Here is a 27,060-nt window from a genome sequence, read left to right as displayed (position 1 = left end):
GTTTTTTTGTTTATTTTTAGAGCTTAAGTTGATTTTAAAAAGAGTTGAGACCCAAATAGAAGTAATAAAAATGTGTAAAGAGTGAATTTTGTGTAATAGTTCCCTTTTAAATGCAGAATTGGAAAGGAAACGGGATTACAAAAGGACTGGATACATACATGTCTGAACACTAATGAGCAAATTCAGTCATTTGACGTGGCAGAACGGAAAGCAGGGCAACAATTACGACGCGATGGCAGAATGACAATGAGAGACCATCAGAGATGGGATATGAAAGGAACAATGTCTGAATGGAGAGTAGGTGGGTTTATCTTCCTTTAAAGGCAAATATCCATGGTCACATGATAAAAGCTGTAATACCTGCAATTACGGCATGTTCTGATCCGACTTAGTTTATTCACTGCAGTATTTATACTCTGGATTTAAAACTGCACAGATGTTTTCTGGAATGAGTGAGTCAGACTTTCTTGCAATATTTTAAGAAGGTCTTCATCTAGTTCTTTAGGAGTTTTTAGTTTTTCTATGAATGTCAGTGTCAGTTTCAGTCTGTTTATGAATTTCTGCTTTACTATTTACCATTTGTTTATTTTAATAAAGATAAATCGGACCTATGCAAGCAGGGTATGAATAAGGCTGCATTCACACTGCAGCCCGAACTGAGTCAATCCAGATTTTTTGCCAAATCGGACTTTTTTGTCGTGGTCGTTCACATTTCCAAATATGTGCGACCTGTATGTGACCTCTCCAGCGTAAACTGCAAACGACCAGAAAGTGTCACGCATGCGCAGTAGAGGGCGCTCAGTGTTTGCGGAAGTAAAAGTAGAGGCTAACGTTGGAGTATAGCTTGTGATTTTAAAGTTGTTTTCCAACCGGAGCCAGCATATTAACAACTTAATCCTCACTATAGTCCACCATGGTTGCTGTTTTTCTTGCTTCTGCGCATCAGAGCGCAGAATAGTGACGTTTGTCGGTATCAACAACGTTCAGGTGGGATGAACCCGACCTGGACGTTCAGGTCACATAAAGATCAGATACGTATCGGACATCCAAGCGATCTGTGTCCCATCGAAAAAAATATCTGACTGTTCAGACTGTCATGAAAAGATCCGATACAGGTCGCATTAAGAGAAAAATGTCAGAATTGGCTCACTTCGGGCTGCAGTGTGAACGCAGCCTTATTTACAGTCTGTGGAAATCTTTTAAAGCTTATTTTAGATTCTCGTATGTTCGTAGCTCTTAGTTTTGATGTAAATCTGCCTCTGCTGGGGGTGGATCAGACAGAGAGCTTCTCTGTGCGCTACGGCTCCCTACCGGACCTAACACCTTTCATGCTGGAAAAACATAACACAAAGGAGAAGCCTAGGTTTTATGTTAGACGGATAGACGGAGGGTTATTAAAAGCAGGAAAAAGAACTCACTCTGATTCCCCTGGGAGGCTGACCACTCATAAATCATTAAGCAATGAAAGTCTCCTCTCCAAACAGAGGCCTAAAACAAACTCAACACGGAACCCCCACGAGTCTCACATCTTCGCCATCCATCACTACTCCTTCCTTTTTTCCCGGTAGGAATTTTTATGAGGTAAGAAACATAAATTCAACTGCATGAAAATGCAAAACAGTAAAAAAAAAGAAAAAAAAAAAAGAACTTTGATCACAAAAAGGAACAACTTTGCTTGGCTTTAATATGTTCTCAATAAATAAAAATAAAAACTTTGGTACATCCGAAAAGACAACAAACACAAACCAGATAAGTCATAACATACGGGGGCTTGTTCATCTTTTACTAATGATTTTTCTGTCAGTTTAAAGTTAATCTACAAAGTTTTCAACTGTTTGTCTTGGCTGCAACAGTTACTGTGACATAAATAATGAAATACTTGCTGAAAGGAGTTCTACAATAAACTGTCAAATTAATTCAACTGCTCAAAGAAAATGACCGTAATTTGTTTTTCTATCAGTTATTGAGTAAAAGTAACGTTTGACAGGCTTATTATTTTGGCCAGGTTGATATTTACCAGACTTTGAATTACAGATGTTTTGTGTTTTTGGTGGCGTTTTTTTTTATCCAGCCGTTTTATGATGTAACTGTCAAATTCAACCCACAAGGATGTGTTTGCATAACGATTTGATTTCAGAACCAGATATGAGGGACTGTGTGGAAGCCTGTCCTTAGCTGTAAACAGGGCAAAGATTCATCACGTAAGAAAACTTATTTTACTTTTTTTTTTTTTATGTTTAGCATTAGTGCAAAACATCTGATGATGGCCACAGATTATGTGAAATCTGTAACAACTCTTTCCAGAAAATCCCACTGCTGCTAATTCCTCAGCTCTCCTGAATGTTGCTACATGACGTCACCGTCTAATTTGCATATTTAGTCATGTGATTCAGGTAGGAGAGAGGAATATCAATGTTAGCGTGAGAAAACCTAAGTTCAGAAACAGTCTTATAAGTGAAATGATCTACCAGTTTTTATCATTATTAAGGAATTATTGACTTACAGCAAGCGTCTGTTTCTTTCTGAAAAGTTACTTTGTTTTATTTCAAATGTTTTAATATATTTGTACTAGAAACTGGACAAATACTTGGTAAGACTTTGTGTTTTTGCAGTGTACAGCGCTGGCAATTTCCGGTAAGTTTCATAGCGTTGAACTGGCGCTAGAAATGGTTTCTCAGCAGACCCTCTGTACGAAGCAAGTACTGTACAAGAAGACATTAAAGTGCTTATGGACATCATATTAATAATGCTGGTCAGAACTGGAGCAGAAATTAAAATGCTGAGAGTTTTTAACAAGAGATAATTGACCTCTGGTGAATTATGGCAGAGCACTTTTAATTCCTTGCTGTTGCTGTCTGTCATGTCACTGTACAATTCACCAAATAATCTTCACTGGACTGAAATTTGAGAGGACTTCACCAAATGTAACATCATCTCCTCCCTTCCAACATTCTTCTGCATTACTGATTGTTCTTGTTCTGTTACTTCAGACCATTTTAGTAAAATTACTTTTATTTTTCATTACAATTTTGAAACTACCTACTCAAAAAAGGAAAATACATGCTTTTTACTTCTTGCAGGGTTGCACAGGGAATCCTGTCTATGTGGTTTAAAGGTAACGTTTCTATATTAACAACACATATTTTATAAAGATTGTAATGATGGAAACTTTTCTACTTTGTACCTGCTTAGATAAATGTCCGATTTCTGGTAAAAAAAAAAAAAAAATCTCTTTCTGCTGCACGTTGACACTAAAATCAGGTTAAGACTGAATACTGGGATGCTACCGCCCTCTTGTGGAAGTTAAATGAAATACATCTTCCATTTAAATTTAATTGCAATTATATTGGGTGGCAAAATGCAAGAAGTACAATGCAGTTTATTCAAAATGCACACACAGAAGTAATACAAAAAAGGCAGAATAAAATCTCTTTAATTTGAGAACAGTAGTGTCTTTGTGAGGTGATTTCTCATGAACCTTGGCTCTCATGGATCTACTGCATCCTCAGTAGAGCAGCATCTCAGCCAACACCTTCGTTTATTGCCATTTCTCCGTTGCTGTGTGTGTGCAGAGCACCAGAAACAAAGCTGCTCGGCTCCTTCTTGTTCAGAGTTACTCTAATGAGCTCCAGTATATGGTAATGAGGCAGGAAAAACTAAAAAAAAGTCAGCTGCCACATTGTTCACTTCACTTTGACCGCAACAAGGATCCACAGCAGAACGGAGGAGAGTTTCTGGAAAGGCTCGTTAAGAAAATTGTGATCACATGTTTTGCTGTGTCGACTTTTCTCGCACTTTCTTTCTCCCGTCACGGGGCTGATCAAAAGGCCCGAACACAGACCTGTTCATGTAATAACAGATGCAATAAAAGTACACTGCATAACCTTTAATAAAGTATTATTGAAACAAATTAAGTTGGAACCGTGAAGAATGTAACACCTCATAAGAAGTGGCATCTATTTGCAAATTAATGGTTTTCCTTTTGTTTGGATGAAAAAAAACAACAATTAATGAACATCTTTTGTGCAGCACTTAAGTTTGCTGATGTATGTTTACCATTCTTCCCAGTTTGGCCCAGTTGTGGAAAATACAAACTCAGGCTGAATCAATACAAACTCAGGCTGAGGCATTCATAATCATAATCTAAAAAATAAGTGCGAATGTTTTTCAAACAAAGAGAGGAAACATAACTTAGTAACTCGCTTCATCTTGCTTGGATGTTTTTGTTCAAAGATAAAATTTAAGTACAAAATGTTTCATTCCAACAATCATTTGTGGCTGTTTAGGTGCTATTTAGATCCCAGGCAGAAATTAATTCAAACTCATCTTCATTTTGGGTCATATCAAAAATCTGTACGTTGTTAAAGGGCCGGTTGTGCCAGAATGTAACCATAAAACCCATTAAATTAATAAATTATCAATAAATAGCTGTTTGTTTCAGCATTTAATAAATGTTTCTTATATAGAACATCTTTTCCATCCAGGATTTTGATTGTTTTTGGTTTTTTGCAATCAAAATCACATATTTTGTGGCACTAACTTAGAAATATTGCGAAGAAATTTGTATAATATTTGAGTTAATGTGTGATGTTAAATGTGACTTTTTATTCATTGCCGTATCGATCACAGACTGTAACTTGGCATCTAGCAAGGTTGAGGCAGCAGACACTTAAACTCAAAGTTTTTCACAAATTTTGAGAAAAATTTGCAGAAAAAAAGTGGAAATCTGTTGATTTTGTGTGAATTTTGCAGATTTGTGAAAAAGTCTAGAGGGCCAAATAAAAATCGGCGGTGGGTCAGATTTGGCCCTCGAGCCTTCAGTTTGACACCCGTGCTTTAAGCTAAGGGTCCTTTCCTCCCAAAAAAGCAGGGGATTTTTAATTTCATTTTGAACATGTGCATATTTAATAAATTAAAACCAAAATATTTAATATGTTTAATTGTGACTAAGAGAGTAGTGAATGATTAGGTAAAATAAAATTGAACCATGATTTTTAAACTAAGTTGATTTTTAAATCTTCCTTCCTTCCTTCCGAAGGAAAAACTTCTCCACATCATGATGCAGCATTTCTATATTTACTGTGAAAATGATGTGATGACGATGCAAAGTGTTGGTTTCTCACCACAAAAGACAAAAAGTGACATTTTGGTCTCTTCTGATCAGAGAATCTTCTCTGCTGCGTCCGCTGCGCCCCCTAGATGTTTAGCTGCGAACTACAAATTTGACTCCTTTCAGCATTAGTTTTCTTCTTGATTTCCTCTCCATGGACTCCAGATTTGTGCATAACTGACATCCATCCTCCTAAATGGAAACGCTTACAATAACGAACATATTTGTTTTTCCACAGAGGTGGATAAAATAAGATGGATAAAAAACACCTCAGATGGGCAGCAAACGTAACATATTTCATAAATAAATTTAAGATGCAGCGAAAAAACAAAACGACTAAAGTGCATCACATTCACCTGAGGCAGGACGTTTTAAAGCAACGCTATTTCAAAAATATCTAAATTATATCACTACGATTCCACTTTGCAGCATCTACAGTTAGTGTTAGTCAAAATAAAGCCAAAATATTGGCAAAATATCAAAGGTGACCTTTTAAGATACACGTTAAACACAAAGCCCGGGGGACAAATCTGGCCCGCCGTTGCTTTTTATGTGGCAAAATCAACAAATCGCAAATATTGCTAAATTCCTTGCAAATACATACTTATCAGGTCAAACCACATAGTGCAATACGATATCACTGGTCAATCTATCCGCCAAATTCTTATATTTTTTTTGTGTTGTATTTATATTTATTTATATTCTTATATTCTTTATTCCTATTCCCTGTTTCTTGCATAATTTAAGGTTTTGGTTACTCACATTTAGTGTGTACCTTAGTATTTAATTTGTAATTTTGTATTCTTTTGCAGTTTTGCTTACTGTGTGTTATCTTTGTTTTTTGCCTGGGGGCTGCTGGTAACTTCAATTTCCTGAGGGAGTCTTCCCAAGGGATCAATAAAGTACAAGTCTAAGTCTAAATATATTTGCAATTTATGACAAAAAAAAAGACATCCTGAATGGATTGATTGATGTGAAAAACTTAAATATGGTTTAATTTTAAGAAGAACTTATCAAATGCAGAGACAGTTCTAACCATTTCCTCATCAGGTTTTCAGTACTTTCTAGCAAAACCGGCCCTTTAAGAACATTTGTGAAATACTGAAATAAATTAATGTTTGCAGAAACTAAAAGTTTTTGCTGCTTTTCCATATTGTTCTGAATTTGCTCTATTGGTTTGATTTCCACAGGGTTTTTGAAATTGCTTCTTCGTTTTGTTGCTGTTATCTTCCCGTTTTTCTCACACGAAGAAAAGGAGCGAATCAAACCACTAAGATAATCAAAGTTAAATTGATTTTGTTACAGTGAACCCAAGAGCAAATTGAGCACAGTGCTGGGATTTTTCCATTATTTGGCCCATTAACAAATATCACGGCCCATCATTTGTGTTTCAGTCCCTCAGATGTCACCAGAGTGCCTGAGAGGAATTACTTGATGAGGAAAACGGGCAAATCATCCATGCAGGGAAAAATAATATAACTGTCATGTTTGAGAAATGTCTCCTTCACTCCACACTGGCGTGAAAATAGATTTTACTATTAAGTTTGAGAGAAAAAAAATCTCATTTTTACCTTTTTGTATTAATGATGGATAACAAAACATCTAAGCTGAAGAGGCAATAAATTAATAATTTTCTTAAAAGTAGGTCGGTTAGCTGTGGGATTGTGCAAACTGAACAAGAGACGGACAAAACCAGTCATTTAAAATGCCATTTATGTCACAGACTTTTCAACAATCTAATACAAATTTATACACATACATGTCACCACCTAAAAGCACATTTCTAATGCAAATAACAGTCACCATACAAACAGAAAAAAAGAGTTGTTGGCTTGGGAGGGATTATGGAGAAAATCACATGCTCACAAACATCCAGCACACACACACACACACACAGTCAATATGACCCTTTGCAACTACGTCACTTCAAGGCGCCATGACGGACGTCGGAATTGAGGGACGGGAGTCTTGAACAGAGTGACTGAAATTGTTTTCGCCAGTTTATTCATGGTTTCTATTTGTTAGCGTTGAGCTAATTTGTCTGAACGTAACACACCTGGTTGGGGCTCATAGACGGCGATATTTACAAGAGTTGGAAACAGCTAGCTTAGAAACCGACCCGTACCGCATCCATCCTTCCTGACGTGTTGATCGAATTACCACTTTGTCTGAATTCACACCACATGATTTAAATCACTATGTCATAAACGCCGTTTCTCCTTTACGCCGGAGCGGCATTAAAAACGTACGAAAGACCAGATGCTAACCAGTTTTTTTCCATACATGCTAGGCTACATGACGGCGCGGCACTGTTTCCATGGTTACTAGTGGTTAGACCAAACCTCCAAGTATCTTTCTAATCACATTTACTCAAAGTATATTAACGTTCTTGCCTTGTAAAATTGTTCGCTGCAAATCCGCGGTTACACCGACGAGGGCTGCAAGTCATTATGATTAACGGCTGCTGCCGTATTTTCCTCATTAAAAGTTATATAATAAAAAAACAAAAATGGTTTCTATCCTTCTCTGTTTGTGCAGCCGACTGCGCAGCATCCTGTGACCATTTTTAAATTGAAATCAACTAAATAAAAGCGATATATTAGATTACAGATGTCTGTTTTTAGACTGGCTTTAAAGGAGCGAACTGGTTGTTTTGACGTCCGTCATGGCGGAGTGGGCGGAGTTCTGGAGAGCGTGACGTCACGTGGAAAGGGTCAATAACAACGAGCCGACATGATACAGTATTTGAGAGGTGGCAGTAAAAAAGGGCATGTGGAGGAAGGAGGCTGCTTACAGTAAGAAAACAGGGACAGGTTTCCATTCAGAGTGTACATGAAACACGGTTTTTACAGTTGAGCCAACGTAACTCTATATAAATATTCTTCATCCAAAAGTCAGTGCAGTGCCTTCTGCTCAGGCTTTACACCCAGTCTGTGCTAGACCTGGTCCACTAATTACTGCTTCCACTTTATGCACAAATAATTTTTTTTTTTTTTTTTTATCTTTGATTTTTAAACTTTCTCAGCGGTTTCCGTGTCTGGTTTTCTTTTTTTTTTTTTTTTATCACCCAGTACCTCAAAAGTCCAGCTGTGAAGTACGAGAGTTTGCCTTTTTTCTTCTTCTCCATCTTGTTTTTTAAACCAATTGGACAATTAAAAAAAAGGAGATCCACAAATTTACAAATGTCCGTTTTGTTGTTTTCTCCTGAATTCCCTTTTTGTTAAAAAAAAAAAAGTGATTTGCAAATGAAGCACTTCTACTGGATTCCCCGGAAGAGACACATGGCAAAGACCATGGCAAAGAGCTGGAAGGAAAACAAAGCAAACAGTCACAAGATGCCATTATTTCAACCAAAATAACCCAGATTAATTCAATTTATCAGTAATCAAATCTCAATATTCCTTCTGGAACATATTTGTAGAGGGTTTTTTTGTCTTTGGTCTTCATTGCTGCTTTGACAGAAAAAAGATTTTTGTCCAAAGTTATGAAGAGGCGACTTTAAAACAACTCAAAGTAGCACATATTGTGAAAAAAAAAACTTGTATAGGGTGACATGCATTGTATGCAGCCCCTAAATAAAAATAATGACACCAACTGTTTATAAAAATCACATATCTAGTAAATTTAACTAATTGCAAAAAAACATTAATAACATAAAATTTTATGTCCCTATGTCTTCATATAAGTTCTGCATATGTGCACAGACATAAGAATATAAACTTACATAAACCTATCAATGTACCAGCAAATACAAATTTACTCTATAACCAAAACATCAGAGCTTAATATACATAAACACAAAAAACAGAAATAACATTTTAATCGGAGTTGGGTAGTAAGTAGTTACATTTACTTTAGCAACCTTTTTGAAAAAATGGACTTTTATTAGTTTATTACTACCCTGTACTTTTTATCTTTACTTGAGTAATTTTACCATGAAGTATCTGTACTCTTACTTGAGTAAAATTTCTGGATTTTCTCCCCACTGAATGAAAAACATTTGTTTTAACCAAAAACTCACCAAACACCTGCAATCTCTGTTAAAGTTTCATAAGATTTTTTTATTGAAAGAAACTCATTTGGAACAATATTCTTTTGTTATTTTTTGTTACTTGTATGAATTATTGTAATTTTCGTCCTTAAAATACCAAAATGTCCAGAAACTTTACATTTTGTTTTTTCTGACTATGTAATTTTTAAACATTAAATGATGATAATTTGATCAGTTACTCAGGACTTGGTTGACTTTTTACCAAATACTTTTTTTCTTCGGTAATTTCTTGAGCGGCTACTTTTTACTTTTACTTGAAGTAGTGCTACTCTTACTTGAGTACAATGTTTGGGTTTCTGCTTTTTATACACATTATTGATGGTTAGTCACATATTAGAATGGTCCAGTCAAAGTCCACACGTAACTTCAAACATCAATCTGTGCTAAAATTGATGTCAAGAGACATTTCCCATCTTATGTTGCTGCAAGACAGATTCAAACCCGACTGTAATCAAACGTATTTTTATACTTTTAACACTTTAGTTGAGAGTTTTCCTCTTTTTCAAACTTTCATTTCTTCCCTCTTTTGGGGGAAAACAGTTTTTTTTTCTTGGATAACTGTTGCTTCTTGTTTTGGATAATGTGCAGTTGGACTGATTTTGTCAATATTTTTTATACTTTTCCATTTTGTTGTGATACGTAACCATAGCAACAGGGTAGGATTTGATTTTTCTTTGGGATCAATAAAGTATTTTTGAATTTTGAAAAATGTATATCATCTTTAAAATGCAGCTCTGGACAAAATGAAGAGGCCACTTTTAAATGACCAGTTTCTCAAATTTTACTTCTTTTTATAGGTTTATGTTTGAGTAAAAATGAATATTGTTTTACTCTATGAACTACTGACAACATGTCTCTGACATTCCAAGCAAAAATTTAGTATTTATTAGCAGAAACTGAGAAATGTTCGAAATAACAAAAAAGATGCAGTGCTTTTGTGCAAAGAAAACAAGTTTATATTCATTTAGAAACAACAATATTAATGTTTTAACTCAGGAAGAGTTCAGGAATCAATATTTGGTGGAATAACCAGGAGGTTTTCAATGGGCTTCAGTGCAGTGGGCTCTTAGTTTTTTCCAGTGGTACGTCTTCCTGTGATACTGAACATCACCACAAGATGGCGCTCTTTCCACAGCCAGATCGTTCTCTTGACATTTTAGGTGTCTTAAATTTAAAAGCACAGTGATGTCGTTCAAAAATAGACATCCTGATCATTTGGGCAGCAGAAAAACATTTCAAAAGTCCCTCCTACCTCGATGGTTAACACCACAATAGCCAGCGCTCCGGCGACGTAGATGTACAGCTCGAAGTAGTCGACCACGGCAGAGTAGCAGCCCTAAGGACACATGTGGACGACATGCTCCGCAGTGAATCAACAGGCTATAAATTTGCACAATTACAGAGATAGTTAAGGCGACATCACGGCTTCAATAGAGCGAGGATCGGAACAAAGGCCTTGCTGAACGAGTGGGAAGCGGGGCCTGCAGCCTTTTAATGAGGGCTCTTTGTGTGAATAAGCAGAATAAGCCGAACACACACACACACACACACACACACACTCTGAACATCTCTTTATCATGATGGCATGGAAACCAACAGGTGTAGGGAAAAGGCTGCTGTTTAAAACCTCCCTACCTGTTATCACTGTAACTACATGCAAAGCTCGCTCTTGCACACATGGAATAACAGTTTTAGGAGTGAATTTTCACATATTTTTAATTCTCAGCACGCTTTATTCTTATATTCTTAACAGGCTTTATTTTTGGGGTGGATATATCCTCCACAAAACCCTCCAATTTAAGCATGTATGCACAGGCTCATCTGAAAGCTGCCATCTGCGTGCTGCACATGACCCACCGTGACACCCAGACAGAACAGCACTAATAAGACATGGCAGAGTCAGGCAGTCCCCGAGTGCATTTATCTACTGTTTTATGCTCTAATTAGGCCTGGAGGAGGTCTAGAATGAGGTTGAGAGGGGAAAAGTGGTGCCAAAAGTTACCTTGTTGTTGCGGAACATCATATTGCCTGATAGGCACTGCTCCTGGCCGGAGTAGACCCTCTCTTCGCTCTGAAGAATGCGCTGGCAGCAGGCTTCTGGCACCATGTGATTCTGGTTGTTGAGCCTGAACAGGCTGTCCTTAAAATCCTCTGGGCTGTTCACTCCACAGCAGTCAAACTGAAAGGGAGAAGAAGAAGTTGCATTTGCCGAGCGCCTATTTGTGCAGTGACCTGCGGTCGGCTGTGTGTGGGCGCCGACCGAGCAGAAATATTGACCTAAATATAAAGGGTTCGTCTTTAAAATAGCCGGCTAGCTCTGAGTGTGTGTTTCCATGGACTGTCAGCAGAGTGTCAGGTGGGAGAAACGCTGATGAGTGTTACTCACTGTGATCATGATGGCGTTCCATGTGGAGGTGAAGACGTCGCTGTTGTTGTAGCCCTGATAATGACTCTTCAGCTCCTTGGTGAAGTACTCTCTGGTCAGCTAAATAAGCAGTAAGAGCAGAGGTTAATCAACGCCACTAAAGATGAAGCCTGAAGCAAGAACGCATGATGAGTCAAAATGAGCTCAATAAACTCCATTCTGAGTTTATTACATGCTACTGTGACTTTGAGTGTTTTCACTTTGATTATCTGGGAAAACTACCAACTGGGGACCAAAACTGCAACATTTGTTAAATTTTCAGCTGGTGTGGTTTGCTTTTCACACAGCACTGAATCAAACAAACTAAACCAGTGGTCCCCAAACTACGGCCCGCGGGCCAGATGCGGCCCGCCTCCACATTTGGTCCGGCCCCCTGAACAATACCAGAGTATTTTCATATATGTGCATTTTTATTTGATAAGTTGGACTTTTGCAATAAAATGTTCCTTAGTAATGAACTTTATTTATTATTAACTATTAGTTAGTAACTATTTTATACATGCATATAATTGACCCTAACCCTTTTTTTTATGTGGAGAACCCAGTGTTATTTGGTCATTATTTATTTCATAAATAGTGTTATTTCCTGACTTTTGTTCTCTGAAGAATCCAGAAAAGGTTATTTGATTGTGCTTTCTGAAAAGCAATACATTTTTATGTTTAGCACTCTTACAATCGTCACAATTTTTCTGTTACAAAATGACCCCGGCCCCCCATCAGAGAAGGGACAAGTTATGTGGCCCTCACAGGAGAAAGTTTGGGGACCCCTGAACTAAACCCTTTAAAAAACCTGTTCCCCTCCTGGCCTGTGGGGGCGCTGTAACAAGAACCACTGAAGGAAACAACACAAAAATCTCTGAAGAAGATACTGAGATCAACTTCCTTCATCATAAGTATCTGATCTTTTCAAATGTGACCTGAGTCTGAACGCGTTCATCCAACCTGGCCGCTTGGAGAACCAGAGAACGCTACAAAGGCAGAAAGTGGACAATCGATACTCGACCAACGTCACTATTCTGTGTCCTGATACGCCCAAGCGGGAAGAAAAACAACAACAATGATGAATGTTATGAGGATTAAGTTGTTAAAGTGTTGGCTCTGGTTGGATAAAACCTTTAAAATCATAAGCTACGCTCCACCATTAGCATCCATGTTTACTTTTGCAAACCCTGAGCACTTCTTTTTCTTCTTCTTCTTCTTTATGGCGGTTGGCAAAACACAGAGCACGCTCTCTGTGTGACGTTATTGCGCCCCCTACTGCGCATGCGGGACACTTTCAGGTCGTTTGTAGTGGAGATCGCATACAAGTCGTATAGAGGTATATTTGGAAATGTGAACGACCACGTCAAAAAAAAAAATCTGACTTGACAAAACAAAAAAATCAGAATATCTGTCGCTTCAGGCTGCAGCGTGAACGTAGCCTTAGATTTGTAGGGGTACCAGAGTTAAATTTTTTGGTCGGCATCAGAGTTCGATTGTACATTCAGACCTACAAAAACAAACCTGACCTTCTGGGAAAATGATCCACATTTTGATTAAAACAAACCAAACAGGAACTTTGTGCCTTTCACCAACACGTCAACACAAGATGAAGCACTCTTTTCTTTTTCTGTCTCTGAGTGTGTTGTTCTGCCGGGGGTAAAAATCAGCCCACCTCTGTTACAGCCCTGACATGCCATGTCACAGCTGATTACGTTCAGCAAAAGCTGACTACTCCGCCGGAGTGGGGTAGTTATGACGCTTGATTTGTGTGACCAGCCAGCAGCAGGATTTCAAACCAAAAAAAGACTCAGAAGTAATTTCATCAAGAAAACTAAAGATTTATAATTCAAATTTGACGAATTTTATTGATCACACCATTACTGTTGTGTTTTCTTTTGGGTTTTTTTTTAGATGTTGACAGGGAGACATCCATCACAGATTTATGTGTAGAGTTGACATTAATGCCGCACCAAACCTCCTGTTCCCCCCAAACTGCCAGCATAATTTCTAAAAGTTTCACAGCTGTGCAAGAAATTTCTGTCTCCACTCTGGGATCTGTGAATTGTTGGTAGGAGCTTCACAACTTTATGATTGAAAAGTTTGAGAAAGGAAGACGATTAAGGCTCTTTGAACCAAAAAATAACCAGGTGAGGCTGGAATTAAAAACAGCAGGAATATGTGAGAAACTCCTCGTTTCCAGCAGCAGCTGCATTTTCATTACAGATGTGCGTAAAAATTTGTTGTTATTCTGCTAATGTAAAAAAAACTATTTTGCAATCCAAATAATTATTTCACAATATGCAATAAAACAATCTGCCCTCACCGAGTTAAAGAGCCACATTTCTGTATTATTTTACTCACAATATCAAGTTAAAATAACAAGTTATTTTCTTTAGAATAATTTAAATGCTTGTTTCAAACTGCAGGAACCAAATTTCTGATCTGATAATGAATTTTATTAAACATCCCAATGAATTCAGCTCAGAAACATTTAGTGTGAACAGGACATTATCCTCAAGCTTTGCTAACTGAGAATTGCATTAAAATGAACATTTGCCTTAATAAAACACAAGAGTCAGATCAATGTAACGCACTTCCATCTCAGGAGACAAAACATGCCGCTAAGCATTCTGGGAAATAGTTCCCACTCCTGTCTTTCTCCTCTTTCAGTTTTTTAAGTGCTAACCTAAAATCTCTAGTTTATTCAACTCTTGGAGGTTTGACTAAATTGATAAAAAGTTAACTCAACTTACTGCTGTAAGTTTATCTTTCACAAACTCACATTTAGGTTCAAAATCTAAAACTGGATAAATTTATTTAACTTAAAGAGTAGAAGATAGTAGACACAACTAAATGTGGCTGAAATGTTTTACCTGTCATCTTTTTTGCCGATATTTTAACATCCGGTCGATGATCTCGACTTGTGTGATCAAAAACTGTTTTGTGAAACACTCTGATTTTGGTAAAGTTGAAATCCCGAGTCAACCTAGAGCAAAAACTTTAATCAAGTAAGTTTTTCTTAAATCGGAATGGTTCCATTTAACAAATTTATTTTTGTAATTCCATTATATTGTTAATAGAAATGCAGATCCTGAACTAAAGTGGAGGATCTGTAGGTCTGTCTGGTTTTCTTCTAAAAGCTCCTGAATCTTGTTGGACAGGACGTCATAATTAACTCTTTTATATACCAGATTTTAAAATTAAAATCTATTGCAGTATACAGTAACAGTCCTTTTAAAACCTGTAGGTTGAGCTGAAAGAACAACACACCAGGATAATTAGAGAAATGTAGATGTATAATTATAGATTTGTCTCTCTGTCAGTTGGTACAGCAGAAGATTAAATGCTCTCCTCTTGGCGGTGCGGCCCTAACTGGTAATTTAGTTAAAAACTGTTATTTCCTAACACAGGATTTTCTTTTTGTCACAGAGTGAAATTAAAGGTTACATTTCCCAGGTAACACTGAAATGAAATGACTGAATTCAAAGTGTATTTCAGTTTATGGTCTTATTTACACTAATCTCACTTAATTCATTTGGTTTAGTGATGGCAACTTCTTTAACTTAAAGGAACTTTTTACTTTGACTTTACTTGAAACAATTGAGGTCAATGAGTTTCATATCCTGTCTGACCAACTTAATTTATTATGGTTTTATAACTTAATTCATTAAGTGTGTTTAATATGACAAATTTAAGTCACTCTTACTCAAATTATTAATTTTTTCCTAATAAATAATTCAAATCTCTTTGACTTAATTCTACAGAAAGTCAACTCAAATTTTTACGTTCTTCCAAACTAAAAAACTAAAATACTTAAAATACAGCTAGAATTAAAATTATTTTAAATGTATGTTTTAACATGTTATTTTCAAAGATCCTGTACACTGAAAAAAATATAATAGAATCAACTTAATTGAATTACTTGTTACCAATCGAAACAATTAATTTAAGTTGATTCAACTAATTTCTTTTTTCAGTGTAGGACGATGAATGCTTCTTCTTTTGACAACATTTGTTTGAACGAGGCCTAATATCAGTGAGGAAGCCACAGCAGTGAAAATCCTCCCTAAGAAAGATGTGAGGAGTCTAATAAAGAAGTAAAAATGATGCAAGCTGGTGCAACATCAGCTGGGAACAAAAAACATTTAATGGAGGAAAGTGAGTTATTCGACAAATCGCTACTCTGCTTTGTCCCAGAGAGCCGATGGACTCAGCATCAAAGGTAACAAAATATCCCTGGTTTAGAGAAGAAAAAGGAGTCCAGGGATTGAAACTGCGATCTCTCTCCCTGAGTAATCACTGATGTATTTCCTGAATGCAGAAATGCTTCAAAGTCAAAAAGAAGTGAGAAGAGCTTCAACTTCAAGCTCGTTTGGACTCGTGATTGAAGATAATAAGTTCCCTAAAGCAACTTACGTGTTCCCGGAATATGAAGGCGAGGATGGCAGCGGCCAGCTCTGCCAGGAAGATGAGCAGGATGAGCATGAAGAACTGCAATAAAGTTAAACAACACAAAACCAGATAGTGTGAAAATTACAAGCTAGGTGAGTCAGGAAAACTGCACTCCAGGTTCTTGTAAAAAAAACAAATTACACGCCGTCTGTGCCCTCTGAAGTCATCGTTAAAACATCACGATGTACGAAAGCGCACAGATGGTTTTGCTTTTGGTTGTTTCAAACTCCAAAAATTGGAGCCACCCCCCCAAAAAAGACCAGAGTTGCACATGTTTGCGTGAACTCACGAAGAGAAGCAGACACTTGTTCTCCCGAATGGCTCCGCAGCAGCCCAGGAAGCCCAGCAGGAACAGCATGCCTCCCATCCCCAGGATGATGTAGACGCCGGTGAACAGCAAAGGGTTGGCCGCTACAATTTCCCTGAACCCAGTTGGGTCCACCAGAACCCACACGCCCACACCCAGGAGGAACGAGCCGCCCAGCTGCAGGAGACGAGAAAAGAGGTCACTTCATTAAAAAACTAAAATTCAAACAAAATATTAGCCATGGGCTGGTTAGTGAGGTCAAAGGTGATCTATTATGCTTCATTGAACAAATTAGGATAGGTCTATGGCATAGGTGTCAAACTCAGAGTGCGGGAGCCAAATCGGGTACACCGTAGTTTTTATGTGGCCCTTTAAAAAATTACATCAAGACGTTTTTCACAAATCCACAAAAGTTTTGCTGATTTTATTGACATTTTTTCTCAAAATTGGTCAAAAACTTTGAGTTAAAGTATCTACTGCTTATGCCTTACTTCATGCCAAATTACTGTCTGTGATTGATATGGTGAGTAATAAAAAGTCACATTTAACATCACATATTAGATTAAATATCGTAAAAATTCCTTACAAATATTTCTAAATTAGCACCACAATTTTATTTGCGTTTTTGATGGCAAAAAACACAAATAATAATGAGAATAAAAGGAAAAAACACAAAAACAATAAAAATCCTGGCTGGACTGATCAGTGTGAAAAGATGTTCAATATTATTTTATTTTAAGAAACACTTAATGAATGATGAAACAGCTATTTACTGATATTTTAGCAAATTAATGGGTTTTATCGATACATTCTGGCACAACTGGCCCTTCAACAACATCCAGATTTTTGATTTGGCCCAAAATAAAACTGGTTCATTACATTTTTTGCACAAATTCTTCTTTGATAAGATTTCAGTCAGCCCAGTTCTGCCTATCGTCTGCCAGAACGAGCTGCTTCAGGCCGTCTTGTCACTTTGAATCCTAACTCAACATTTGCACTTTAATGTAAAAATGCAAACAGGAGAACATTTATACGGCCATACATCTTTGAAAAGCAGAAGTGGAGCCTCCTGAACAACCAACAAGAATGTAGAGAGTTGTTTCTGAATAGAAACTCAACGAAAAAATACTTTTCTTTTCCAGCAGCCATTGTGGAGCGGTAAAAACCCAGTTCATTTTATTTATATTGCACCAGTTCTCAGCAATACAGTTAGTCATTCAGAGTAGTTATAAACTTTCTATGTAAGGAAACCCAGCAGATTGAACTGAGTCACTGACTTACAGCTCAGTAATATAAATGTCTTCCAGGGCTAAATAAGAGTTCAGGGTGAAAGAGCAAAGGTTTAGTTTCTCCAGTCACTATGGCTTAAAGGGGGGAGTGTAGAGATATCAGCCCTGCTTCAAAACCCCCCCAACCTGCTAAAGCTCCCATCCTCCACCATCCTCCGTCTCTCCAAAACCCCATCCACCTCCACCACAGGCTAACCCCTCATGTGATTAAGAAAAGTAGATTCTGAGGTGGGGAAAGATCAGAGCCTCCAGCATTTCTCCTGCAATCCTCTTCTTCCTGCAGCGTTTTATGAAACCTGGCTGTTATAACAGTTTTTCCATTACAGTTTAGTTTCATTTAATTTCTTGTTTGTCTAATTCAGTTGAGTTAAATTCGTTTTTATTAGCCATCATTAACTAAACGTTTAGTTTCAGTTTAGTTTTTATTGGCTATAGCAGTAGATCATATTTTGGTAAAGTTTTGGTGCAGAATTAAAAAGATAAAAGTATTGTTTTGAGATTATGTGATTGGGTAATGCTCATCAGAAGAAAACCATTAAAAAAAATAAATTTAATTATTGTTGAACGACCAACTGACTCTGGCGTTTTATAACAACTTCTGCTGTCGCCAATTTGCGACGGGAGGATTATGGAGCATCATAATTTCAACTGCTTGATTGAGAAAAAATAATAATAAAATTTCACACTGTGTAATAATGTCACCAGACAAAATGTAACATTTCAATTGTTCTTCCATTACTTTTTATGATGTAAAGCACTTTGAACTGCCTGGTCGATGAAACGTGCTACACAAATAAACTTGATTGATTGATTGTTTGATTGACTTCACATCAGATAAACGCATCGTATAGTTCCAGGTAGTTATAGTTTCTTCCCATTATTTATTTAAGTTAACAAAATATGTTTCCTCGATTTCAGTTTTTGTAATTCTGTTGGATTTAGTTAACTGAAATAACCTTGCTTAGCTCAAATATACTGGGGAATTAATGAAAACTGGGAGTCATTTTCAAAGCTTTGGAGGTAAAAATAATAATAAAGCAAAATAAAAAAAAAAGAAACAGAAAACATCCCCCTTCTCTGCTCTACTGGCTGCATCATCAGCCCAGCCTTGAACAATCACATGTGAGTGGAGTCTCTAAATGGTTTGGATGCGCCTAATAAAGCAGGAAAAGACACAAACCTTCCCCACTCTGACCACTCCACCCCCACGCGGCTAACGGGATTACCCCTGATTGTCTTATCAAGTCTGATAAACTCAGGTGTCAGTCACCAGCTCCATATGGCACAGTGAGCCTCAGATGTGCGTCAGCACACTAAAATTTAATCAAAAGAGAATTTGATGGAATCAAGATTGCTTTGTCCAATGAAATGCAAATGCGGCTCCATTAGTCAGAGGCCCATCTTAAATCATTAACTTCAAAGGTAGCCACTTTGAGAAAGAGATGAAAAGTACTTACAAAGATGAGAAAATTGAAGACAAACATGAGGTACTTGATGCAGCTGAGGCAGTCGCCCTCCATGGTCGTCCCCCGAGCTGAAGCCTCTCCCTGACCCTGCAGGGAAAAGCAGAAAACGCGACGCATAAATCCTCCATATTGGACGGTTATTAGGCTGATGACGCTCCGGTTGGACCTGTTCGCATTTTCATGAGTTCAACAAAACACCGAACATAACTGTAAAACATTTGAGCCGCATTTAGTTGTGTCTACTATCTTCTACTCTTTAAGTCAAATAAATTTATCCAGTTTTAGATTTTGAACCTAAATGTGAGTTTGTGAAAGATAAACTTACAGCAGTAAGTTGAGTTAACTTTTTATCAATTTAATCAAACCTCCAAGAGTTGAATAAACTAGAGTTTTTAGGTTAGCACTTAAAAAACTGAAAGAGGAGAAAGACAGGAGTGGGAACTATTTCCCAGAATGCTTAGCGGCATGTTTTTGTCTCCTGAGATGGAAGTGCGTTACATTGATCTGACTCTTGTGTTTTATTAAGGCAAATGTTCATTTCAATGCAATTCTCACGTAGCAAAGCTTGAGGATAATGTCCTGTTCACACTAAATGTTTCTAAGCTGAATTCATTGGGATGTTTAATAAAATTCATTATCAGATCAGAAATTTTGTTCCTGCAGTTTGAAACAAGTATTTAAATTATTCTAAAGTAAAATAAGTTATTTTAACTTGATACTGTGAGTAAAATAATACAGAAATGTGGCTCTTTAACTATTTTCTTCTTGCATATTGTGAAATAATTATTTGGTTTAAATTGCAGCATTACGTTAAAACTCACAATTTAAGATGAATGAAGTTAAAAAACAATGTTTAGACAACTTGTCTCTTGTTAAATCAACTTTATAAACTTTAATTTCTGAGTTAAAACCAAAACAATTTTCTTGTTGACTTAAATTGCTTTTTCAAGGCAGGAGGTGGACTTTCATTTTCAAGTTAAACCACATTTGAAATGTTTTACAGTGCGTCAGCCGGGTTGCTTTAAATTCAGGTCTTTCTGTGCCAGATTTAATCACCAAACATTTTCTAAAGAAATTAAACTCTTTGGCAATGTCATGATTCTTATCTTTTCCAAGAATATAAAAGTGAATTAAGCTTTAAAATTCATTTTCAGAGTCAGATGACCAGCTTCCCTATCAGCACTTGACATACGGTGTTATCCTAGTCTATTGCTGAGCGTTTTAAGGACGTAATTCCTGATCGAGTCTCCTTGTGCATTAACCCAAAAGGGATGATGGCCTTTACGTCAGAGCATCTTTTTGTTAATGTAATGAAAGGCAGAAGCTCCTGTGCACCCATCAGCTCACCCTCTACCTGACATAAACACACTTTACTTGATGAAGGTCCTTCCTCAAAGCACTCCTAGATAATGAAGAGCCCCTCTTGTGCATTAAGGGACGACATGGCGGTGTCTCCATCCCTGACCCCACACATAAAGTCAGTCACTAACTTCCTACATCAGAGGAACTACTTGAAATTTCTTAGAATGGAGAATAATGTTATGAATGAAAAATTCAATTGACATTCACTGCAAAAATACAAAATCTTACCAAGTAATTTTGGTCTAGTTTCTAGTGCAAATATCCAGTACACTTGAAAAAATACAAAGTGAATTTAAAAGTAACTTATCAGCAAGGTATGTGAGCTTGTTATAAGTCAATAATTCCTTGATATTGATGAAAAAGTTCCTGTTCTTTCGGCAGATAAATTCACTTACAACATGGAAAAAATGTCTTGTTATAAGTTAAATAATTTGCCAAAGGAACTGAAACTTTTTTAAATCAATATTAAGGAATTACTTACTTAAAACAAGATCCTATATTTTGCTGAAACATTACTTGTAAGTTAGTTTTGTCTTATTTCATGCGTAGTAAAATATTTGCACTAGAAATATCTTACTACACATTGGTAACTGTGCAGTAAGATCTTTACCAAGTTGTTGAAAGTAAGAACTATCAAAGACGAGGTTGAGGAAATTTCTGTGTTGGAGCAGAAATTGGTTTGTATTCTGGTTTAACTACTTTAGCAACAGCGCCACTTACAGGTTTGGGGGAGTAAAAACAGCATTTCGGTCCATCCTGTGTTCAGATGTTTTTGAAATAATTTCTGGAATCAGTCCCACGTTGATGTGGATGTTTTTGAAACCGACAAGCCGCTTTACAAAATAAATAAATACATGAATGGGGCCTGAGTAAGTTGTTGCTGGGGAAATGGGAGATTTTAGTTTTGATTGTCATGAAATAATGTTCATCATCATCTTGCTTGCATAAATTTAAGACATTTGTTTCAGTAAAGTGGATAATTTTGTAATATAACTGATGCTACAACAGAACCGCTAACTTTGGTTATCAGGGGAAAGGTTTATATTACATCCTGTTGCAATATATTGATAAGTTATCAGTACATTTCAGCAATGTTCTATGCTTTAGTCAAAAATACTGTTTCTATTTAGTTTCTTTAAAAATATGAGTGACAACTAGATGGGTAAAAATGATCTTTATAAATAGAAATCAACTAATTAAGTTTATTTATCTCACTAATTCAGTTTTATACTATACTACCAGAACACATCTAGTATTGTTAGTCATAAATCTGTAAGCTTCTTTTACAGCTTAATCTTGCTGTTTCCAACATGAGCTAAATGAGTTCGTCTCGCTGAAATAAACAAATCTTAGTAGAAGTGGTTGTTGTCCGAATGACAGAACAATTTGCTTCAAACCCTGCATGTGTCAGTCAGTGTTAATTACATCTTCACATCTGAGTGGGTTTCACACCGCGTGTGCTCTAATGCTCCTGTCACGCCTCACACCAACGTCCCAGATGCTGCCTTTTGATCTGCGCTGTTCGTCCATCTGCAATTAAGCCTAAAGAAAGCAGCATCCGCGAATTTGGTTGACACAAAACGGCATTCAAATGAGCCCACAGAAAACGGTCTCTGCAAGTTGTTTATAAAAGTTTATTTCATTTGGTCTGCATCCCTAAATGTGAAAAAACATCTTTGTGATTCCATGTATTGGGTTAATTTGTACGGAGTCCCATAGGAGTCATGGGGTATAAATTCATTTTGCGTTACCTCGCCAAAGTTTGGAGGACCAAAACTGCCATGATTAAAAATAAAAGCAGAAATCTATATTACTTGTTTTTCTTTGTGCATGGTGTGAAAATAATCAAACAATGCTTAAATGCAGCCACCACTAGGGGGAGTGTTAGCTTCCAGTTCCTGCGCCGATGTTGGAGTTAAATATATTGTGTGAAAATAACAATTAGTTTCATTTTAAACCACTTTCCATCTGCAGTCGAATTAGATTTGTGTTTCTGAGTAATTCCAGTACATTTTATCGATGCTAAATTTTAGCAATTAAACAAACGTATTTTCTTCTCCTCCAAGGATTTCTCTCTATGTATTCTGCTAGGACTGGATGAGAAGCGATCTGTGGGGCAGCTGTAATTGCTGCGACTTTAAGGGAACACAATTAATAATTTGTCAGAATCTAAATGACTCCCTGCTTTATTAATCTGTTGTTTTGTTGGGGTTTAAACTTTGTGACAACCAGATCAAAAAGCAGCTTCTCAAAGGAGTTGTAATAGATTTAATAACCACCCATTGGAAGCCTCTCAGCAGAAGAAAGAAAACAAAAAAACGTCTTCTTTCATTCCCTTTTGTTGGGCAGGCTTTCCACTGCTCTGGCTAAATCTCTCTGCAGAACTGACACCTGGGTTATGATCAATGCTGGTCTGATTCCTGTCAAATATGATCTCACTTTACACACAGAAATTCACCTTTGAGGTGATGCAAACCAAAAACATTTGCCAAACATTTGCCTCAAGTCCAGCACTCACGGAGAATCGAAACTGCATGAATAATTAAGCAGAACAAATGCCTTATCTTTTTGTCTTTTAATATTGCATGCTTGTGTTGGTTTGTTTTTAACTTGCTGCAGAGTATTGATGTGTTTTGAGCCACAGAGAAAGCTTTTTCTTTGTCTTGCTGCCAGCTTGTGTAAGTTGCTGTGACAATCAAATTGAACCAATCTAAAGATACTGCGTGTCTCTGTCTGGTTTGGGGATGATTTAACATATAATGAGAACTATTCCTTTCCTCAGCAGCCAGAGGGTGTATTATGTTTTTTCCATGATTTAGGAAACTGATTTAGAGTGACGGTTAAATACTTTCTGTAAATCATAATAATATGCTTTCGTATTGATTACCCTCGGAGTGGTACTCTGAGCTACCAACCACCTCATTGCCTGAGAGAGGTTTTAATTAACTCCATCCTTTCCTAGATCCAACTGAAAGGCCTAATGAGGTCACAGTAGGTTTTAATTGAGATCTGCATAAATTACTGTCTCGCAGAAAAGCCAGTGAAACGGTCCGTTCTGTCAATCCCTGGGCCTTAAGAGAGCAAACAGTATTTTCCACAGCAGGGGATGAGGAGACGGGCTGCTGGAAAACCTCTCAGTTTTTATAACCACAAACAAAAATGTCTGATCTCTTTTCCAGCCTCACCCTTTCTCTCTGCTCTCCCATCTCAGGGTCGGCCTAGCTGTCAGATGTGGGGCCAGTTCTCTTCTGTGCATTAAAATTCATTGCTTAAGTTCGCTTTTACTGTATTTGCCTAGCGAGGCTCCCAGAAAAAGGTGTAAACCAGCACCGTATAAATCAAACTGCCACAGCGAAAGTGCAGAGTAAACAAACTGGCCTTTCCCATGACTCCCATAAGACTGCTGGCCCTCATCGATCACAGTTCAGCCTCACAGATCAGACGCCCAAGTCTGCAGATTCTGTTATCTGGAAAAGGGCAACAACACAGAGGCTATGTTCACACTGCAGCCTGAAGAGATACAATTTGGATTTTTTTCAAATCGGATCTTTTTGGCATCGTCGTTCATACTTCCAAATATGTGGCTTGTATGTGATCTCCAGTGTGAACTGCAAAGAAACTGAAAGTATCCCACATGCACAGTAGGGGGCGCAATAATGTCACACAGAGAAGATGCTCAGTGTTTTGCCAAACGCCATCATGGTGCGTTCACACCAAACGCATTATGCCCATCAAAAATGCGTCCGACGCTTCCATTTGGAAGCACTTTGAATGCAGACGCTTGACCTTTTGCTCCACCCTCAGCACTTCGCACATCCGGTTTACATTCAGAGTCTATGCGGAGGCGCGTCAGATGCATCAAAATCGCTCTGCCATTGTTTTCTGTTGCCGGCCTATTTGTCGGACAAGTTGGACGCACTTAAAACGTCAAACACTGAAAGTGCTCCAAATCGCACTGCGCTAGACATGCGATACGCGGCGCGATGGGCCCTCAACATAGACTTTGAATGTAAACCAGACGCGTCTGACATGCAAAAGCGTTTGGTGTGAACGCATCGTAAAAAAGAAGAAGCAGCGCTCAGTGTTTGCGGAAGTAAACATGGATGCTAACGGTAGAGCATATTTTACGATTTTAAAGATGTTATCTCCAAGCGGAGCCAGCACACTAACAACTTATTCCTCATTTCTGTCCACCAGGGTTGCTGTTTTTCTCATCACTTGCGTTTATCAGGACGCAGAACAGTGACGTTTGTTTAGCATCAATGACGTTCAGGTCAGATGAACCATTCAAGCCGTTCAGACTCAGGTCACATTTGTAAAGATCAGATACGTGTCGGATATCCAAGTGAATAAAAGTTTGATCTGTGTTGTTCAGACTGTAATGAAAAGATCAGATACAGGTCAAATAAAGGTAAAAAAAAAAATGGAGTCACTTCAGGCTGCAGAGTGAACGCAGCCAAAGTTTGTGTTTGTGCTGCTCTGCAAAAATGCATGAATTTATGTTGGTATGACAAAACGCAGATATTATAATTAACCAACACAGATGCAGAAAGAAATGCTGTGCTGATGAGATTAGAGAAATATTTTCTTAGAGAGAAACACTGCATGTCATTGATGTGACAATGTAACAACAGTCTATGCCCTGAGGTATCCTGCACAAGCCAACTCAATTTACATCAACTGCTTCTGACGTTACTGACATCATTAAATGCTGCGCGGCTCGAAGAATCCCTTTGTTTACTCCTGGAGATCCCCGGCTGCGGACCTCAGAATGGTGGTGTTTGATGGCGGATTAATGAGATCCGAAACCCAAATCAACTTTATGATACCAGCAGAAGCCAGTGCTCTGTAATGAGGACAAAACCATCCGACCTACATTCCTCCCAGTGGGAGCGTTTTGAAGCGATGCCTTGAGCATTTTTCCAAGCCGATCTTAGATACCAAGAGCTCCATTTTCTTTGCACCCACAAGATCAACAACTATGGCTGAAAAAGACAAAGATAAAAAAAATCTATGACGACAGGAAAAACACATAAAAGGTGGTTGGTTGTTTATCTTGACAATCCCTTTCTGGATGCAGTTAAGCGTACACTGCAAAAACACAAAATCTCAAAATCTGTGGTCTAGTTTCTGGTGCAAATATCTTATTACACTGGAAACGAGACAAGCTAACGTAAAAGTAACGTTTCAACAAGAAAACGTGAAAAGATTGTCTGGTGGTGAATAGATCTCTAGGCTACTTTTACAGCAAATTTGGTTTAAACGTTAAACATTTTTTATGTTAAAAACTGGAGTTTTGTTACAAGTCAAAACAAAGATGTTTTTAAGCAGCGATTGGAAAACACTGGTCTAGAACTCAAGACCTCTAGATTACAAATCCAGTGTCTTTTCAATTGAGTAGCATTATTCATTTATATTTTATGCAAATGATCTGAGTGCTGCCTCTGGTGGTACCCAGGAAGTATCTTGCTGAGATTACTAGAAAATCTGATTAGATTAGATATAAAGTATGTCTTTTTTAAATATGCCACCACAGCAAGAAATATTAAATATCTAATCATATTTACCCATTTTTAATACATTATTCCACTCAAATACACATTTTAAATATTACTGCAATATCACAACTGAAAAAAATAACCTAAATGAATTTTGGTTCATTGTTTTTGACATTTTTTAGACTTTTAGACCAGGCACTAGTTGGTTTAAACATAAACAAAAAACATAGTTCTAGACTAGATGTATTATTAACTCATGTTGAAATTAAGTGTACATGGAAAAATGTTCTGGTTTATTTATTTATTTTTTGTTTCTAGTCTTTATCTGTCATGAAATATGCAGGATTTGGGAAAAATTGGCACTCTTTTCGAAATGTCTGTGTCTAAGTAAGGGTTTATATTCATTAGGGTAATGTTACATAAACTTTTTACATGAAGTATCACCTGGGTAAATACTGATTTTTTCAAACACAACCATACTGGCTGACATTTCAAAAACACAAACACAAGAGGAATTAGAAAATGGAAAATATTGGAACTGATTGCAATGTAGCAATGACTTACATCTTTATTCAGAGATAACATTTTCAAGATTGAAATTGAGAAAAATCTATAATCGTCAAAGGCTTCTCACTAATACCGTCCACAACATCCAATATGGCTGCCTTGCTTAAAAATGTAGGGATGCCTGCATTAAATAATAGTTTACATGCATTTTTAATGATTCGTATGTCACTACAGTAGATTTTTCAGAGTATATTTAGTATGTTGCTCAAACGCAACGTACAGAAATACTGCATTAGTTTAATTACTGTTAATTATTGCTAACAATAATAAGCTTAGATGTTACAGAGTAGATTTAGAAGATCCAAATGATTTCTGTTCAATTGGGTTTGAGCTCATTTGCAGATCCAACATCCAAATTTTAATCAAATACAATAAATGGAGCCTCCAGAGCTGCAATTTGTTTTTATTTAGGTGCAAATAAAACCAAGATTTCTTCTGAGTATAATAAATGCGGCACCTTTGAGATCCATGGGGACCAAACATAAAAACCAAGGTTTAATGCAAGCTGCAATAATTGTGCTAATTGCTAACATAAGATGGTTAATCGACTT

General features: G+C 37.2%; 1 protein-coding gene across 1 annotated transcript in view; it reads right to left on the bottom strand.

The window, feature by feature from the left end:
• Positions 1-6,806: 6,806 nt before the first annotated feature.
• Positions 6,807-27,060, bottom strand: part of tspan18b (tetraspanin 18b) — a 63,525-nt gene continuing 43,271 nt past the window's right edge. The window contains exons 3-9 of the mRNA XM_028043512.1: positions 19,074-19,169; positions 16,310-16,504; positions 15,985-16,059; positions 11,548-11,646; positions 11,164-11,340; positions 10,414-10,497; positions 6,807-8,414 (exon numbers count right to left, since the gene is read on the bottom strand). Coding sequence (XP_027899313.1) covers positions 8,367-8,414; positions 10,414-10,497; positions 11,164-11,340; positions 11,548-11,646; positions 15,985-16,059; positions 16,310-16,504; positions 19,074-19,169 — 774 coding nt within the window. The 3' untranslated portion in view covers positions 6,807-8,366. The remainder of the gene's footprint in view (positions 8,415-10,413; positions 10,498-11,163; positions 11,341-11,547; positions 11,647-15,984; positions 16,060-16,309; positions 16,505-19,073; positions 19,170-27,060) is intronic.

The sequence above is a fragment of the Xiphophorus couchianus genome, chromosome 2 (assembly GCF_001444195.1).
Source record: "Xiphophorus couchianus chromosome 2, X_couchianus-1.0, whole genome shotgun sequence".
NCBI lineage: Eukaryota > Metazoa > Chordata > Actinopteri > Cyprinodontiformes > Poeciliidae > Xiphophorus > Xiphophorus couchianus.
The sequence above is the reverse complement of the archived record's forward strand: the minus strand, read 5'-3'. Positions and strand labels throughout refer to the sequence as shown.